The 20,101-nt window shown below is 43.3% G+C and overlaps 1 protein-coding gene across 3 annotated transcripts in view; it reads left to right on the top strand.

The window, feature by feature from the left end:
* The first annotated feature begins 285 nt into the window (after positions 1-285).
* The window catches only part of LOC310755714 (uncharacterized protein), an 86,673-nt gene continuing 66,857 nt past the window's right edge, over positions 286-20,101 (top strand). The window contains exons 1-4 of one of the 3 annotated variants that reach the window (XR_014544464.1): positions 286-405; positions 1,951-2,046; positions 8,022-8,090; positions 11,618-11,690. Coding sequence is in view for 1 of the 3 variants with exons in the window: in XM_083599060.1 (XP_083455186.1) it covers positions 1,967-2,046; positions 3,642-3,772; positions 8,022-8,090; positions 11,618-11,646 (309 nt within the window). In the remaining 2 variants the exon portion in view is untranslated. Of the gene's footprint in view, positions 406-1,530; positions 2,047-3,641; positions 3,773-8,021; positions 8,091-11,617; positions 11,691-20,101 lie in introns of those variants that run through there. The other 2 variants (XM_083599060.1, XR_014544465.1) reach the window with 2 other exon arrangements.

Below are 20,101 nucleotides of genomic sequence, written 5' to 3'. Positions count from 1 at the left end.
CACAAGGAGAAGGGGACGACAGAGGATGAGATGGTTGGATAGTGTCTTCGAAGCTACCAGCATGAGTTTGACCAAACTGCGGGAGGCAGTGGAGGACAGAGGTGCCTGGCGTGCTCTGGTCCATGGGGTCACGAAGAGTCGGACACGACTAAACGACTAAACAACAACAAGCATCCAAAATGCATATGTAAAGTGTTAATTGCAAGATTTGTAGGACTCTGTGACACCATACACCCTGTGACAGTTATGGCAGTTGGTACAGTTATGACAGTTGAACAGTCTTAACAGTTAGAGGCAGGTATGCTGCTGTCTGCCCCAGAGTTAGTTAGTCTGTAACTATGTGTAAGGTGTCTTAGCAATTTAGGAAACACCCACCTGCATTGTATGTTTAATTTGCAACTGCAAGTATACGAAGTAAAAGTTATATGCTCTTTTAAACATTTTTTTAAAGTGTCTTGCGTAGTTTTTTATTGCAGGGGAAAAGAGAACCAATTAAAGGGTCAAACGACCCAGGGCTGTCTTCCGCATACTCCGCAAATGGGAACTAGAGTTTAATTCCCATAGTGGCTGACCAGATGTTTCTGGGATGTTACTCAGCAGGGCAGAAAGGCAATACCTTTTCCTATTACTCCCTCAGTAACTGGTCCTCAGATGCCACTCATTTTTTTAAAAAAATAAAAATATTTTTATTTATACTTTCCATGTTTACATATTTCACTGATTTTACAATCATTTTAACATTTCAAAATCTGACTTCCTTCCCCCCTCTTTCTGTGGTTCATTAGATTTATTTTTAATACCTTCTGCATATCCAAATTAACTTAATTTGCCTATTTATTCATCTTCTTTAAATATATATTCTTATGAAACTGCAGGCTATTACAATAATCCTGCCAATGTTCTTATCTGTTTACCATTTATCTGCATTTATCAATAAACCATTTCCATTCTTTTATAAAAAGTTTGTTATCTTGATTTCTTATTCTTCCGGTAAGTTTTGCCATTTCTGCATATTCCATAAGTTTTTGTACCGATTCTTCCTTTGCTGGGACTTCTGCTTCTTTCCATTTGGGGGCAAGTAACGTTCTTGCCGCTGTAGCCACATACATGAATAAGTTACTATACAGTTTAGGTAGTTCTGTCCCTATAATTCCCAAAAGAAAAGCTTCCAGTCCCAGATGTCACTCATGGCCAGCATGATTAGTAGCCATTGAGATAATTCTCCATGTTTTTGGCAACACTTCATGCTATGTCAGTGACCATCGCCACATCTCGTGGCTGTGTTCCATAAGTTAGTCATCCGTCGTGTGGAAAAGCACTTCCTTTTGTCAGTTCTCTTGGCTCTCCTGCCTATCGTGGGATGATCCTGGATTCTAGCATTATGAGAAATGATGGGAGGTGAAGAAGTCCACCCCCTTTCTCCTCAGTATGTGAATGTACAATCTACACTTTCATAAAAATAGAGGAAGAAGAAGAAGAAGAAGAAGAAGAAGAAGAAGAAGAAGAAGAAGAAGAAGAAGTAGAGGAGGAGGAGGAGGAGTTTGGATTTGATATCCCGCTTTATACCCGAAGGAGTCTCAAAGCGGCTAACGTTCTCCTTTCTCTTCCTCCCCCACAACAAACACTCTGTGAGGTGAGTGGGGCTGAGAGACTTCAAGAAGTGTGACTAGCCCAAGGTCACCCAGCAGCTGCATGTGGAGGAGTGGAGACGCGAACCCGGTTCACCAGATTACGAGTCTACCTCCCTTAACCACTACACCACACTGGCTCTCAAGAGAGCAGGACCCAAGGTTCAGACATCACCGAAATCTGAGGGTAAACCAATTCTGCGAGGTAGTAAGCTGCCACCACTCCTGACGTCTGTCCGCCCATCCTGAGGTCTCAGGTCAAAGTCTAGACATCCCTAAGATCCCAATGAACAACAGCTAAAGTTGCACTCTCTGCTTTCAGGGGGCGTTCAAATTACATGGCAGATGTGACCAAAGAGATTGAAGACACCGGTTTAGAATCAAGGCTTAACCCAAACAAGTCCACCAAAACGAAGAGGTAGATATTACATTACTGTAATAAACCCATTGTCTTCTGCATTTTCCCTTGCCCCCTACCTCCCAGTTCAAAGGCCGAGAGGAAAAGTTGAGCAATGTATGCCTAAGTACACATGGGAGGCTGAAAAGCTTCCTTGATTTATGGATGCCCAGGCGACAGGTTCTTTAAAAACCCTGCTCTAAGCATTCCTGCCCTCTCAGAAAGCAGAATCACCAATCAATCTCATTTTGCCCTGGCAATCAACTGTAATTATTCATCTTCTCCAGCCAGGAAGATCACCTCTCCTTCTATTTCAGGGATTTGGTCTATGGTTCTTAAGGCACTGTTGGACTACAAATCCCATCAGCCCCAGCAAGCATGGCCAATGACCAGAGATGATGGGAGCCATAGTTTGGCAACATCTGGAGGGCCGCAGTCTCCTTAACCTTGCTGTGCACCCAAACCTAGCTTCCAACCTCAAGAACTGTGCACAGAGCACCATCTAGTGGCAAAGTCTTGTGAATGCCTCCATTTCTCCAAACTCTATTAAATCAATTTGACTTTTCTTTTTTTAAGCCATCATTTCAAAGACAAAACTTTGCTTTATTGACTTCTGTATGGCCAGTACAGGTTAGGAACACAGGTAAAAACCTTTCTCCTGTAGAAATGACACCAAATTTGCTTGTTACTCACATTGTACACCTTTTATTACTGCAATTTAACTGGCCCTCTCTTTTTATTGTATATGCTGCGGTTTCGTAAAAAATAAAATAAAATGCTTATGTTTATCTCCTGCCTTTTTCCCCACTAGAGAACCTAAGCCTTGCAGTGGTTCTCAACCTGTGGGTCCCCAGATGTTGTTGGACTACAACTTCCATCATCTCTGAGCTCTGGCCTTGCTAGCTAGGGGTGATGGGAGTTGTAGTTCAACACCTGGGGACCCATAGGTTGTGAAAGGCTGAAAGGCATGATGCCAGAATGCATGTGGTTCCTAGGCAGTATCCCATTCAGACACTGACCAGCCCCAGCCTCATGGGTCTTCAAACCATACTCTGTGGGTTTTTTAAAATAAAAAACAGAGAGTTTATTTTATTTCCCATTGCTATTAACTACTGTCGGAAAGGGGCAGCACTGAAATACAAATGTTTCTTTATTTATGGCACTGATTTTAGCATTTGCATTGCCTGTTATTCCATGCTTAGATGCTTAACTGGATAGAACTCTTTAGATCAAATCTTCCACTCCTTATTTGAGGGTTGAGCTATAGTCTTACTGCAGAAAGCTGCCACATTAGCCTGCCCAAGGAAAAGGTGAAATACAATCGATCAGCAGCTGCTAGGAGGACCCAGAGTCATTATGGTTCTGGGAACACAAAGGATGAAGTCAGCATTCTGGGAAAGTGCTAATGAACCAAAAAGCACAGAGAACCTTCTGAGTAATCACCAAACAAATGTAAAGAGATCTACATACTAAAGAGACATGTGCAGGATCTGCCTAAGGTGGAGCTCCTGCGGAAAGGGAAGTGCATTATCAGATAAGGAGTCCTCTTCCAGAGTTTCTCATTTATTGCCTCTAATGAGAAATCAGGCTGAGTCACCTTTTCTTTTTCCTGCCAGCTTTCTTTCTGATGGGAAGTGGGCAGTTGCCCCTGGAGACTGTCCAGGATGCTACCAGTCAAGTGTTTCAGGTGGAGAGGCTGCTTTTAGCGGACACATCTCTGGGTTTGTGGTGGCGGCACAGCAAAATGGTGAGAAGGGTGGGCGAGCATGCATTCACACGCCTGCACACACAAGCCCTGTGTTATGTACTGAAGTTCTCACCCTGGGCCAGCAGGGGGATACTATAGATAGTTATGCAAATAAGGGATCGAAAGTGACGTTCAGTGATTGGATAGTTTTAGAAAATTGTTACAGTTACGTTGTACTGGAGCTCTATATAAGCAGGCTGACTGAACCCTTCAGTTCAGTTCTGTTCTGACCTGTGAATAAAGAAGAGCTGTTTGAAGAATCACTGTGTCGTCTGATATGTTCACCCACAACTTAACACCCTGAACCCGAATCCCATTGCATCAAAATCCTGAAGACCGGAACATGTGAATTAAGGGTACAATCCTTTGGAGACATCTGGGAAGAAATCTCAAACTCAGGGGGATGTTTCTGAATAAATATGCATTGGAGCGGGCTGCATTAAGATAATATTGTGACCCTCTCCCCCACTTTCCTAAGAATAGACCTACATTTAAAAACTACAATAGCCATCCCATGGCCTGGGCAATATCTGGTTTTCCACATCACAATATATCACCAGCTAAACATCATGATAAGGGATGCGGGTGGCGCTGTGGGTTAAACCACAGAGCCTAAGACTTGCCGATCAGAAGGTCGGTGAGTCGAATCCCCATGACAGGGTGAGCTCCCGTTCCTCGGTCCCTGCTCCTGCCAACCTAGCAGTTCAAAAGCACGACAAAGTGCAAGTAGATAAATAGGTACTGCTCCAGCGGGAAGGTAAACGGCGTTTTCGTGCGCTGCTCTGGTTCGTCAGAAGCAGCTTAGTCATGCTGGCCACATGACCCGGAAGCTGCACGCCGGTTCCCTCAGCCAATAAAGCGAGATGAGCGCCGCAACCCCAGAGTCGGCCATGACTGGACCTAATGGTCAGGGGTCCCTTTATCTTTACCTTTAAACATCATGATATACTGTTATATCATGATGCCTGAAATAAGGATGGAACTATGCACAGTGGTACCTCCGGTTGTGAAAGGGATCCGTTCTGGGGCTCTGGATGCATCCTGAAGTGTCCGCAACCAGAGGCGCCTGTTCTGCACATGCGTGCGACGCTGTAGAGCACTTCTGCGCATGTGTGAGACACACAGAGCGCTTCCGGGTTTGCCACGTTCGCAACCCAAAGTTTACATATCCAAAGGGACACGTAAGCAGAGCTACGACTGTAGAGGCATTAGCTGGCTTCATGGTTTTCCCGACATCGTGATTTTGCTGGCGCTTGCTCTTGTGATTCGCTGACCCCTGCATGAGGCAGGGGAGAGATGAGCTGGCAGAGGTCACAGGGGCTGCAGGAATCGAGAGAACCATTGGCTGGCTTCACAGTTTCCCCCACATTGTGATTTTTGCATGGCACACACACACAGAATGATTCATGATACAGTTTAAGTATAGCATAGCAATGATTTAAATAAATAAACATAAGCATAAGCATAAAAATGCAAACACAACAACCAAAAGGAAAAAAGAAAAGAAAAGACAATCTACAATCTACTCAGAATTTGAAATTTAAAGTTGCTAGATCTGTTTGGTGACTTTCCCCCATTCGGCATTCTAGGAAAATGGAAAGTGGGGTAGGGAAAAGGGCCATGAAGAGGATCAAGACTGAATTAACTGAGAATGCCAACAGCAAAGACTTCTGTATTAGAAGAGCAGCTCACACATCTATACCTATCACATGTCTATACCTTGGAAATAGCTGAAGAAGTGTGCATGCACACGAAAGCTCATACCAAGAACTAACTTAGTTGGTCTTTAAGGTGCTACTGGAAGAAAAAATTTTTTTTGTTTGTTTTGGAAATAGCTGTAGCTCTATGGTATTTCCACGCCAAAGGTCCGAGGCTCAATCATTGATGGTTCCAAGTACAGCTGGGAAAGGTTCCCATCTAAAATCCCGGAAAGCCTCTTCCAGTCAGTGGTGGCAATAATGAGCTAGATGGAACAATAGTCTGACCCGTTATGGCAGCTTTCTCTGGACTCAGCTACATTAGTAAGGAAACTGCATTTTGAATGCGTTATAAACATGCAACACCAGATGGCGCCAGAGAATCAAAAGAAATCCGACATGATTTTCCACAGTGTTTTTTTCTTTTGTTTTAACCATTTAATTTCTGACTTATTTATAGTGCCCACCCCCCTGTGTGTAGATTCCCCCAGAGATTCCTATGCAGTGGAGCACTTATTTTTAACCTTAGCATCGTAGAGTTGGAAGGGACCATCAAGACCTTACAATGCAGGAATATTTTGCCCAATGTGTGGCTCTAACCCATGACCCTGAGATTAAGAGTCTCATGCTCTACCATCTGAGCTTTAAAACACAGTAATATCCCACTTTTCCGTTGTGTATAAGCAGCCCAAAGTAGCTTACAACTAAAAAAGAGTTAGGCATAGCAATTTTTGAAAACAAATAACAATAGCACGTCAGGAATAACCATTTTTTAAAAAAATGAAGGGAAAGACCAAAAGATAAATCAATCGTTATACAAGTCATAAGCCTGCTGAAATAAAGAAAAAGCTTTTCGGGGTCACATCTGCAAAACAAATAAAATAAAAATGCAATCCGCTTTCCCTGGACTGAACAGCCCCTCAACTCACCAGGCTCTCTGAGGATTCTTACTTGAGTTGCAGCTTTTTGTTTGCCATTCTGCTTATCATGTTGAGCACACTCTTGAAATGAATGAGATTCTGGATGTCCACCTGCTGATATAAATGTCCCATGTCAATCATGAGCACTGTCCAGGAGGCCACAGGAAGAAATGACTACCCTAGGCGGGGCTGTGGCTTTTCTCACTACTGCAATGCCAAGTTTTGTGCCTTGATATTTGCAAGCTGGTTAACCCTATGCTCCCCAATGATCAAACAGGTAAGATATGCATCTTGCATATAGTACGCAACAGCCCATGCAAACGGATCTTTTAAAGAAAGCCTGGGAAGAAATGCATTCCCATACTACCAAAATGTGCAATGGTCCATAATATTGGTGCTAGGTCCAATTTCCTGGCATTTTCAGTTCAAAGAATCAGGGAGCAGGTGATGGGAAAGATCTGAGCCTGAAACCAGGGATAGCTGCTGTAATGATTTCTGGCAGGCAAGCAAGCCCGATAAGACGTAATGACTCTCCAGCAGTTTTATGTACATTTATTTACAAAAAGACACATCAAGAGCACGGCTTCTCGCCTGCTCAAATTTACAATAGTTGGTCAGTCTGACTTTTTATCCCTCCCACAGCAAGAAGGATGCCAAACTCCTCCCTTTCCCCTCTTGCCCTTCCGTTGCCATCTGATCTTATCCAGACACCTACAACAGGGACTGAGAGGCTGACCTTCCCCCTCTCCACTTACACTCGACACAGATCTCTGCTTATCTGCTGATTGCCTAGCAACTCTCTGGCTGCCTTCCAACTCTTCCTCTTCTTGAGAGCTAACAGGGTTTTCCCCGGGAATGGGGGTTGAACTGCCCTTTTTTGAGTCTGTCAGCCAGGTTTCATCTGCAGAGTCGGTCCCTTGTTCACTTAGTTCGACTTCTGAGTCTAACTCTTCCCCTGCGCTCTGGGGGCCACGTTCCTGACAGCTGCTGACAATTAAGCAATACTGGGTTACATGAAAAAGTTTAACCTGATACGAGGCAGCTTCCTACTGACAAGGATAAGGAGACTGAGGACTCCATTCAGGCTTTATTCATTTATTTAAAGGCAATCTTACCTAATTCCAGGTGTGCCAACTTGAATAAAATATGGGGGTGGGGGGCAGGTAAGTCCCACCCTGCATAATCGATCATATGATGTAGTGCATGCACACCATTTGAATGGCGATGCCCTTCAACTTGGGGGGGGGGGCGGGGCAGCAGTGGCCCTCTCAAATATTTTATTGAGAGAGCTGAAGGGACCTCGGTCCCTAGGAGTTGGCTCCTATGCCTAATCCATACTTTCTGAAACCGTATGAAATCCACTATCTTTTGAAATTTGCACACCTTCCAATTTTCCAGTGCAACTCTCCAGCCACGTACTGCAATGTGTACAAAAATGCAAATACTGGGGTGAAGTGTGCTTAGAAATGCATATATTTGTCAAAATAACATACAAAATGCATTATATGGGGGGAAATGGCTTCTCAGATTTGTGTGTATTAGGGAAAATGCATACTACATGCGTATATTAGGGTAAATCCACACGAAGCTGCTGATGAATTTTCATAAGCACTTTTTAATTATTTTTTTAAGGGAAAGTGATGTGGAACTCTGAAGACTGGAAAAATGAAAAAGAGAAAGAAGCCAAAATTGACACATTTGGTAATTCCTACTGAAGACATCCTGTTCTCATTAAGGAGAATCTTTGGTATAAAATATGTATAACAACTGGTTTTTGGATCTAGTTCTTTAAAATATTCCTCAGTGGCTTTCTGCTATTAGATCCAACTGTTTTTAGGTGGAAGTCTGTCTCTGTGACTTGAAGAGTAGCTTCTTTTGCAAGTTTTGCAGATTTAACCCGCTGGGAATTTCTGTACAACACACAGGATAATTTGGAGATAATTTGCTGTGATTTTGGCACCATATTTTTTATTCTTTATGATGCAGATGCATATCATGTAGTGCCTTTCATTTTTTAAAAAACACCATCAGATTATGCAAATGTTAAGTTTTATTTGTTTTTATTTTCCCTTGGAAATGTACAGTGGCAGTTTGGGTTGACAGTCACATTTACTGCTCTAAATTGTCATAGCAGGTTGACTCCACAATAAAGTTTTGTTTGACTAATACACACAGCAAGCACCTCAGAGAGAAGCTCATCATGTGCCTGGGCAACTGGAACACAAACATATGTGGGACACTAATAGTGCTTTTTTTCTAAAAAAAAATATGTTTAGGGGTACTCTCATTTTCCTACTCATATTGAAATACTGCCCCTCAATGAGGCTAAACTTAGATTCACAAAATGTTTAGGGGTATGCATACCCCTGCGTCCCCCCCAAAAAAAAATCACTGGACACTAATAATTTCAAACAACACAGTTTAGAACCAAACGCTGAGCATGCTCTGGTGTGCTCCAACTATCTTTTCTGAATTTTATTCTGTTTCTCTATTCCTTGAGACACATTGCCATCTAGTGGCAATCACTGGGGGTTTTTTTGCACAATAGTGAACGAGAGTAGGCAAGTAAATATTTGAATTTCCATGGCAAAACTATCCACTTCTCCATCACTATGAGGGGCCCCTGCTGTCACAATTTATAGTGTGGGCTGATGCTACAATCATCATACGTTACAAAGAAGTAAGCCCCATTGAATTCTATGGATTTGCTGCCTTATAAGGTTGTACACCTCCTGCCAACCTAGCAGTTTGAAAGCACGTCAAAGTGCAAGTAGATAAATAGGTACCACTCCGGCGGGAAGGTAAAAGGTGTTTCCGTGCGCTGCTCTGGTTCGCTAGAAGTGGCTTAGTCATGCTGGCCACATGACCCGGAAGCTGTACGCCGGCTTCCTCGGCCAATAAAGTGAGATGAGTGCCACAACCTCAGAGTCGGTCACAACTGGACCTAATGGTCAGGGGTCCCTTTACCTTTACCTTTAAGGTTGTACACAGGATTGCAGATTGAGGTGCTTAGTCTTAAGGTGCCACGCAAGACTGTTAACAAAGGCCCCATGAATTTCTGGAGCTTTGGGAAAGGATTATTTTCTTCCCACATCTTCCCCTCTGTGTCTTGTTTGCAGAATGTGGAATAAGGTGAAGGACTCTATCTCCAGTCTGACTGTCCCCAATTCTAATGGGAGGTGTGAATTGCAGGATAAAATTGGTGGGCAAGGAAATTATTTGTTTGTATTATTATTATTATTATTATTATTATTATTATTATTATTCATATGTATTATTATTCATATGTATTATTATTCTTAAAATTATTTCTAGCTTGCTCTTCACTGAATATTTTCAATCTCAGAGCAGGGAAGGTAAAGGTAAAGGTACCCCTTACTGTTAGGTCCAGTTGCGGACGACTCTGGGGTTGCGCGCTCATCTCACTCTATAGGCTGAGGGAGCTGGTGTATGTCTGCAGACAGCTTCCGGGTCATGTGGCCGGCATGACTAAGCCGCTTCTGGTGAAACCAGAGCAGCGCACGGAAACGCCGTTTACCTTCCTGCTGGAATGGTACCTATTTATCTACTTGCATTTTGACGTGCTTTCAAACTGCTAGGTGGGCAGGAGTTGGGACCGAGCAACGGGAGCTCACCCCGTTGCGGGGATTTGAACTGCCAACCTTCTGATTTGAACCGCCGACCCTCTGGGGACGCCACCTGCATCCCCAGAGCAGGGAACAAAATAATAAAAATAAGCAGAGGAAAAAGGAACAGTATAAAACAGTGACAAAATCATATAAACAGGTCCAGAAAACAACGAAATGACAGCTCTGTCATAAAGTAAACAAGCAAATCTAGAATGTAAAAAAAAAATAAAAAAAATCAAGATTTTCCCATTTAAGGAAACCAACGTAAGACATTCACACAGATGAAACCACCAATGGCCTTAGCAACCGTTCCCACCCTAGTTCTCCCTTAAGGCAGCCCACTCACTTGCTGTCAGGGACTGGCAGGGCTGTGATAAGTGTGTGCTGGAGGCAAGGGGGCTGGAGACTGACTTGAGAGCCAGAACCAGCGATTTGTGGGCTTCAGTGCCACCCCAGAGGCAGGAGCCAGGGCAAGAGGAGAGGTCAGAGCTGTCAGGGATGGGGGCACAGGACATCAGAGAAGCTGGAAGAGACTGATCAGGTCAGAGGAGGGTTGGGAGAAGCTAATGGGGGGGGGGAGCTCCCAAGGCACTCTGCCATTGACTTTCAATTCTGCTCTACAGCGCCATCTGGTGTCACATTTTTATAGCACATTTTAACGTTATCAATTGACCTGTGTAGCTGTGTCTTGGGTTGCGCCAGCCATAATGAAACATTAAACATTAAAAATAACTTCTCTATACAGGGCTGCCTTCAGATGTCTTCTAAAGGTTGTATAGTTACATACCTTGTTGGCTTCTGAGTTGCTCAACTCCATACCCTCCAACATTTATCCGATGAAAATAGGGACATCCTAAGGAAAAGCAGGACATTCCTGGATGAAATAAGAAACCGGGATGGCTTCTGTAAATCCGGGACTGTCCCTGGAAAAATAGGGACACTTGGAGGCTCTGTTCCTTTCCCTGTGTTGTTTCCTCTATTGGTTTTGAAGCACCTGAAGAGGGAGGGGAAAACCGTCATTTTTTTCTGCAGGGGTCACGGTGGTTGTTTCTGCTGGACACAAATACAGGTGATTTCAAAAGGAACATAGGAAGCTGCCTGATACCTGATCAGACCATTGTTCCAACTAGCTCAGCCTCAGCACGGACTGGCAATGTTTCTCCGTGGTATCAGTCAGGGAGACTTTCCCAGTCCTACCAGGAGATACCAAGAATTGAACTTGAGGCATTCTTCCTGCAAAGCAGAACCAGGACCATACAGCAAAAGGCTTTGCAGATGGCAAGGAAGCACTGTCAACAAGAAGGCTCAAGTCAAATAGCAACGATCGCCATTTGACAGGCATGTGAGAGAACCGAGCCAGAAATTACAAATCTGGCACAAGCCATAAAAATATATAATAATGATGTCAATATGTAGAAACTGGAAAGACCGTAGATGGAAGCTCATTAGCCTCCCTCAATCCATCAGGTTAATGAAGAACATGGTCCATAAAATATGCACTTGCATGCTGCTATAAAACACAACCCTCCGATGTTTCCAGCTAATAGAATTATTTTTCACAATGCAAATTAATTGCTGTAATTCTTCATCTGTCTCTAGAAACAGGCCAACGAGTTGTTATGGATTAGTAAGCAAACCCGTTTGAGTTCAGTCCTTTCAAAAGCATCCCTCGGTAAGTCCACCTCTCTCCTTTCCACTGACAGCTATCAATCCTGGTGGGGTTCTTGACTCAACTCTGGCAAGGAGTATTCCTGTGGAAACTGCACATGACGTCTTTGTAGGAGTGCAAATATCCAGAGTGTGGGGTCAGGTGGGATTACTATGAGGAATTATAAAATATGCATCAAGCCATTGTGTCCACGATGAATGCATTGTGTTGACTGGGTTTGAGACATTGACAATAATTTATTATCAAATCCCACAACCCTCTGCATCTCTGGCCATTTCCTCTACTGTCCATTTCTCTTGCCTGACAAGTCAAGTACTGCAGGCAGGCATGCTGGGTCATCAAAGACAATGGGCAGTTTCTTTGATGTAGCTTTTCTGATATGTTAATCTTAGGATGTTAATCTTAGGGCCAGGAAACAGGTCTCACATAAAGGGCATGATCGCTGTCCTCCTGGCCATCCTTCTTATCATGTGTATTGATTGTTTATGACCTTCGGGGTTGCTGAATGCACTCTTTTGTAGTTTTCATTCATTTACCCCAAAAGTATGCATGCTTAACTAGTGATTGTAGTTTAACTTTGTCCCCACGTGGGGTTTGTTGAAATGCTCAGAGGAAATCTGATTGGTTCTTAGAACACTCTGTAAAAAGTTCTTTTGTGAATAAAACGACCTGGGCTGAGGGGTGGAGGGACACAGAGATTATTATATGCACCCTTCCCAGAGTTTTGCTGGTTCAAGCCTCTGTGTGTATTCTTATTAATCAGAGTTCAATCCCTCCTTTACTTTGGGAACGCTTCAGGTCTTATTCAGAGCCACCCCTCTGGCTCCTAAGAAAATATGCTGCCCGTATGTTTCTGAGAGACTAACTTGCTCTGTGGCTGCATCCACACCATACATTTAAAACATATAGCATCCCGGGAACTCTAGATTACCCTGTAGCAAGGTTTTTAGCGGGGGGAATTAGAATTAGAATTATTTGATTATTGATGTAAACCCCCAAAATGTATTTTCTATAGTTATGTTTCCACCTCTATCTTTAGTACATTTTATTTTATTTTATTGCTATGGCTAGTGGCTGATGCAAATAAAGATTCTTCTTCTCTAGCTTACCCCCAAAGCTACAATTCCTGACACCCTTGACAAACTACACTTCCCAGGTGGATTTTTTTTGGGGGGGGGGAGTCCTGTACTTTAAATATGCTTTAAGTGTACGGCGTGTACACAATTCCTTCTTGTCAGCAGAGATCTTCCAGGAAGACCCACCTGAATGTCGTGCCACTGGGAACTGTACGCTTGGTGACACAGTGGATTCCTGGCTCGGGAAAGACCTCCTGCCTAAATTTCAGTGGACAGCCACACTGCTGGCCTTCAGCTGTAAAAACATAAAATCTGGCTGTTTTGTTCAGGCCTTTTTTTTTTTAATATACTTTTCAGGTTTTACACTTCACTAATTTTACCATTTCAAAACTTGACTTCCTTCCCCCCTCTTTCGGCATTTCCTTAAATTTAAACCTTCTGCATATTCAAATTAACTTAATTTGCTCATTTATTCTTCTTTAAATATACACTCTTATCAAACTGCAGCCTATTACAATAATCCTGCCAATGTTCTTATCTGTTTACAATCTATCTGTAAATATTCAATGAACCATTTCCATTCTTTTATTTTAAAAAACTGTCATCTTGATTTCTTATTCTTTTGGTAAGTTTCGCCATTTCTGCATATTCCATAAGTTTTTGTATTCATTCTTCCTTTCCTGGGACTTCTGCTTCTTCCCATTGTTTTGTTCAGGCCTTTGGGCGCCCTTTGCAGCCGTCCTTTGATACTACGACTAAATTTGCTTTTTATTCCTCAAGGATATGTGTTTTAAACTGTGAGGACTTTGTCCTTTTATTCATGACTCACCTGGGGATCCTAGGCCACAGGGTGAGGTATAAATAGCTTAAGCAAAAGAAAACAAAGCAAGAAAGCAGATCTCCTCAGGAAACTGAATTCTGGGCCACAGGTACTGTCAGGGCAGGGCTCTGAAGGCAGAAGGCCACGCCCCTACTCTGTGCCGGATTTCCATATAAGCTAAACAAGCTATAGTTTTTATTTATTTATTATTTAAAGGGGGGGGGAACCCTGGATATACGTTTCCAAAATGTAAGATAAAAAATAAAATAAAACCTACATACAGCAACAGTGTTTTGTGTTGTTATGTAGGCTCCTATGATGTAAGCAATGGGCCCCGCCTGCTATCCTGCTCCCTAAAATATCACTGGTTTGCTCATTTCAACAATTTGTTGTTGTTGTTGTTTAGTTGTGTCCGACTCTTCGTGACCCCATGGACCAGAGCATGCCAGGCACTCCTGTCTTCCACTGCCTCCCGCAGTTTGGTCAGACTCATGCTGGTAGCTTCACGAACACTATCCAACCATCTTGTCCTCTGTCGTCCCCTTCTCCTTGTGCCCTCCATCTTTCCCAACATCAGGGTCTTTTCCAGGGAGTCTTCTCTTCTCATGAGGTGGCCAAAGTATTGGAGCCTCAGCTTCAGGATCTGTCCTTCCAGTGAGCACTCAGGGCTGATTTCCTTCAGAATGGATAGGTTTGATCTTCTTGCAGTCCATGGGACTTTCAAGAGTCTCCTCCAGCACCATAACTCAAAAGCATCAATTCTTCGGCGATCAGCCTTCTTTATGGTCCAGCTCTCACTTCCGTACATCACTACTGGGAAAACCATAGCTTTAGCTATACGGACCTTTGTCGGCAATTACTTTAACAAAATACATACTGTATTTGGTTATGTGCAAATGGCTTTAGATACCTATTAGCTCCATAAATTACCATATAGCATATGTTCAACAAAAAAAACCCCAGTGACAATTTGTTGTTGACAAAGTACAGCTGGACATACATAAAGGGCCCCATTCCCTTCAGTAGCTTAGGGCCTCATCAAACCTAAATCCGGCCCTGGTCCTACTTGGCAGAATGAGAAGGCCCCCAAAATGTGTTAGGACATGAATGCCACATTTTGAAATAAAGTGAAGAAATGGACAATACCATCTCTAAAGAGTCTGTCCCCGTCCCCCTCCTCCAGCCAACTGTTAAGGTCTTGCCACCTGTCTTGTATAGCACACAATTGTCCTGTATTTCAACATAAAATGCTACGTCCTGTATTGATACAGTTTTGCCTTGTAATGATCTCTCCCAGCTATTGACAAAAAGAAGAGAAGCAGAGGATTTCTTGCTCGAGAAGAAAGGAGGTCTTCAGTCCTTGTGAGGAAAAATAGCTGAACCGGACACCAGGAATATGTTCACCAGGCATCTGATGTTGGGATAAAGGAGTCAGGCATATGTGAGTTCTCTGGTGCTTTGTGTACGTTTGCAGGATTAGGTACTTTGGTCTATACAGTATACAGTTATAATCCCAAGCGGAGCCATTCTGGTTATCTGAATCTGAATTCAGAATAGGAAGAGGCTATTCTGCGAAACCTGTAACCCTCCTGATGTTGTTGGAGAACAGCTGCCATCACAGCTAGCCAACATGGTCCCTGGTGTGTGTTATTATTTGTTAAGTTGTGGGTGAACATATCAGACGACACAGCGATTCTCCAACCAGCTCTTGTTTATTCACAGGTCAGAACTGAACTGAACTGAAGGGTTCAGCCAGCCTGCTTATATAGAGCTCCAGTACAACGTAACTGTAATAACTTTCTGTAACTATCCAATCACTGAACGTCACTTTCGATCCCTTATTTGCATATGTGGACCTCAACTATCTACAGTATCCCCCTGCTGGCCCAGGGTGAGAACTTCAGTACATAACATTATTATTATTATTAGAATTTATATACCGTCCTATACCTGGAGGTCTCAGGGTGGTTCACAGATGGGAGGGTTGCCAAGAGGAAGGTACTGATGTACAGTGCCCACAGCCAGAACTGTCTTTCAAAACATAAGGAAGTTTCTAGCTCTCCTTGAAAGAGAGGTAAGAAGCAAAATGTTCTGGTATCATCTAAGCAATTTCTGTGAGTTGAACTAACCTGGCTGCTTCCACCTTTCAGTGTTTTGAGCAGGGAGTCAGAGCTGTGATTGACAAGTGAGTTGTTTAGAAATCAAAATATAGGAATCCCTGGGCTCCTAAAGAGCTGCTGTTTCCCCCTCCTATTTAGTGAACATTTCTTTCCTGCTTCTGTCTCACTTTTCTAGTCCAGGGAGTCCCTGTGGATTCACCTTCCTTTTCCCCCTAGCAACCAGGATGCATCTTTCTGGTGGTGGGTTTGTCAGAGATCAGGTACTCCCTAGAAGTTATTTTCTGCAAATGCTACTACACAATAAGTGCAGGTGGAACTTAATGAATCCTCAGTCTCCCAAATGGCAAATGCAAACAGTGAAAACTTTGCAAAGTGGCTTAGGCAGGTCTCCTGCAAGAGCTAAAGATCAGGCACGTGCAAAGAATTCACTGCATAGTTAACTTAACGTACAATGGTATACAGCACATGTCTGCCTCATTTGTGTTTAATGAGGCTTACTCCCAGGTAGGAGGGTACAGGATTTTGTATAGGGCTGGCTTTGTGGGGAAAGCAGGGTTCTTCTGCCACAACTGGGTATTCCAAGGAGAAATTCAACAGGTTCAGTCTTTTCTAGTATGGAAACAGAATCACAGGGAATGCTTTATCCTTCTCATTCTATCTGTCAGACATTTTATTATGTTTGTGGCCACTGATTAATTTTGTGGACCCTCCAAACTTCCTGCAATAGAGGACACACATTTGCATATGGCGCAAAATATATGCGAAGCTTATGCAAATCTGTCTCCTCCTTTGCAGGTGGATTTGGAGGGCCCAATCCACAGGCAGAGCCCAGGCACCAGAAAATTCCTGGCCACAGGTTGCCCATCTCTGCAGCGCTCCTGAAAGCCATTCAAACCTATTTAGAAATACTGGCTTAACAGTCTTAGGCCTTTCATCAGTTCAGCGTTTTTGCAAGTCGGCAACAATTGCTGTGCAAATGACGTGTGAAACATTGTCGAAAATGGAGAGCACATTAGGATGGGGGCTCAATATTAATCTCGCAGACAGTGTGTGTAATAGCAAAGGATTTGAACTGTAAACTGAGCTGGGAGCTGAGGCAGATGATTCTATTTAAAGGCTTTAGTTTTCCTTGTTTCTCCTTTCTTCCTCATTTGCAGTGACATTTCTAATTGCACTATTTGCTCTCAACTTGTCTGATGTATCTTATTATATGCTTTAATGATTTTTATACCCCAAATTGTTAACTCCCGTAGAATAATATCGGCAATATTTTACTCCCGAGAACATTACCCATGGCTGCTTAGTTGCGAGTGGAAATCTTGCATTTAAAAAAGATTAATTCACTTGGGGACATTAACAGCATCTGCCTTTAGAATAATTTAAGTCATGTAATGCTATAAGTATAGTTTTTGTGATGAGTAGGGATGAGAATCACAGAATCATAGAATTGCAAAGTCATCTAGTCCAACCCTCCACAATGCAGGACTCTCAACTAAAGCATCCATGACTTCTGCTTAAAAACCTCCAGTAGAGTCCAAAGGATCTTGCTGGATGCCCAGTGAAGATGATTCCAGACCTGGGTGGGAGGCTGTTCATGCAATGATCCTGTGGATAGCTCAGTTGGTAGAGCATGAAACTCTTAATCTCAGGGTTGGGGGTTTGAGCCCCATGTTAGGCAAAAATTTCCTGCGTTGTAGGGGGTCGGACTAGATGACCCTCGTGGTCTCTTCCAACTCTACAATTCTATGATACTATGCAACTCCTGTGCAATGTCTAGCTCAGCCCTCATGTCTTTCCATAGCCTGCCACCAGACAGCCTTTTAGCTGGATTTCCCAAGGAATTGAAATTGGGACCCTTCAAGGGATGTGGGTGATGCTGTGGTCTAAACCACTGAGCCTCTTGGGCTTGCCGATCAGAAGGTTGGTGGTTTGAATCCCCGTAACGGGGTGAGCTGCCATTGCTCTGTCCCAGCTCCTGCCAACCTAGCAGTTCGGAAGCACGCCAGTGCAAGTAGATAAATAGGTACCGCTGCAGCAGGAAGGTAAACAGCATTTCCGTGCACTCTGGCTTCCATCACGGTGTTCCATTGCATCAGAAGTGGTTTAGTCATGCTGGCCACATGACCACAAGCTGTCTGTCGGGCAAACACCGGCTCCCTCGGCCTGAAAGCGAGATGAGCGCCACAACCCCATAGTCGCCTTGGACTGGACTTAACCATCCAGTGGTCCTTTACTTTTTTACATACCTCATACCCCAAGAGTGGTATAGCAAATCTCCTGCGTTCTCTGCCTGTTAAACTGCACAACTTGGAGTGGATTGGCAGAGGAGGCTTATTTGCCCTGTTCAAGAGGCATCTGAGTGCTCTGCAAACAACTCATCAGGCTGCTTTGTTCATTTCAGTGGAAGGAGCTAATCTGTGTGCACGTGGATTTGGACAACAGGATGTTCTCCCTCCGTGTGTTTGTGTGTGTGAAAGAGAGAGAGAGAGAATCACAGCTTTGAATCACATGCACACCACATACAGTGGTACCTCTACTTACGGATGCGATCTGTTCCGGGGTGCCGTTCGCATCACGAAAGGTCTGTAAGTAGAACGCTGCTTCTGCACGTGCGCGTGACACAATAGAGCGCTTCTGAGCATGCACGAAGCACACAGAATGCTTCTGCACATGCGGCGACACCTGGAAGTATACACTTCCGGGTTTCCACGTTCGCAACCCGAAAATCCACAACATGAACCTAACGCAACTAGAGGTATGACTGTATAGCATATATAATATAGCATGTGGCTTCCCCCCAAAGAATCCTGGGAGCTGTAGTTCACCAAGGATGCTGGGAATTGTAGCTCTGTGAGGGGTGAGCTCAGTGCTTTTTTTCTTGGGGGGACACAGGGGGACATACCCCTAAATATTTTGTGAATCCCAATTTGAACTATAAAACCACTATGGTGATTTTCTTGAGTCAAAATGAGAGTACCCCTAAACATATTTTTTTAGAAAAAAAGCACTGGGTGAACTACATTTCCTAGGATTCTTTTGGGGGAAGCCATGGCTGTTGATGTGTTTTTAATGTGGGTTAAACGTATGTGGGCCTACATCTTTATTTCTCAAGTGACAGCAGACTTCCAGTGACTGCCCAGCACCCAAAGCCTGCATATTGTGGGGTCATTTGACAGAGAAGCATTGTTCAATTGTCAATGCCATTGACAGTTTGTAATCTGTGCAGTCCCCTAAAGGGAGGCTTTTCTGTTATCTTGTTGAAGCCATGCCTAGTACTTTCTCTGGTTTATTGTTTTGCCGTTGCCTAAACATGCCAGTTTCCTTTCTAGCTCAGTTGCCAAATGACTATGCCACAATTGGTGAATGTCTATTCTGAAAACGAAAAAGGAATTGGAACAAGCAAAATAGAGTAGCATATTATTGTCTACATCATCGTTTTCACAGCCTCTGAACTCTTGTTTGTGCTTTTATTGTCCCTTTATGTGCCTATCTTCAAGGATGTATCATTGATCTTTTGAAGAGGGGGAACCCCATTTGGAATTCTGTTATCATTCTTTTATTGTGCTTTCAGGTACCAACTAGGGATCTTCAATGGTCCTTGTTCCCTGAGCACTGGGAAGGGGTGATTTGATTCAGTTTGCATTTAAAGGCAAACTCACCAAATTTTCCCTTTCCGGAACAATATGCAAACCAAAGAACAGCCAGCCTGTGAAATTTGCACTTCCCCGTATTCTGCAATGCCGTTCTCCAGCCATGCAAGGTATGCAGAAATACACATATTAGGGTAAAGTGTGCAGAACAATATATATATTAATAAAATAACACAAAAATGTATTAATGCAAAAATGCATTAAAACTGCTTTGCAAATTTAGTTTATTAAGCAAAAATTGCATACAAAAATGTGTCTATTAGGAGAAATTTGCAGTAAGACGCTGACAGATTTCCATCAGGACTTATTTATTAATATTTTAAATAAATTGATGCGAAAAAGTAGAGAACTGATCTTAAGAGTGGTGAGAGCCAGTGTGGTGTAGTGGTTAAGAGTGGTGGACTTGTAATCTGGTGAATTGGGTTTGCGTCTCCACTCCTCCACATGCAGCTGCTGGGTGGCCTTGGGCCAGTCACACTTCTCTGAAGTCTCTCAGCCCCACTCACCTCACAGAGTGTTTGTTGTCGGGGAGGAAGGAAAAGGAGAATGTTAGCTGCTTGGAGACTTCTTCCGATAGTGATTAAGCGGGATATCAAATCCAAACTCTTCTTCTTCTTCTTCTGGGAAAATACGAGAAACTGAGATGGACAAAAACTAACATAGATATACCTCTCCTTACTGGGAAGCCAAAGGCAATTTTTTATGGCAGGCTTCACCAACCTGGTGCTCTCCAAATGTTATGGGCTAC

Source organism: Podarcis filfolensis (assembly GCF_964270895.1).
Source record: "Podarcis filfolensis genome assembly, chromosome: 2".
NCBI classification, from domain to species: domain Eukaryota; kingdom Metazoa; phylum Chordata; class Lepidosauria; order Squamata; family Lacertidae; genus Podarcis; species Podarcis filfolensis.
The sequence above is the reverse complement of the archived record's forward strand: the minus strand, read 5'-3'. Positions and strand labels throughout refer to the sequence as shown.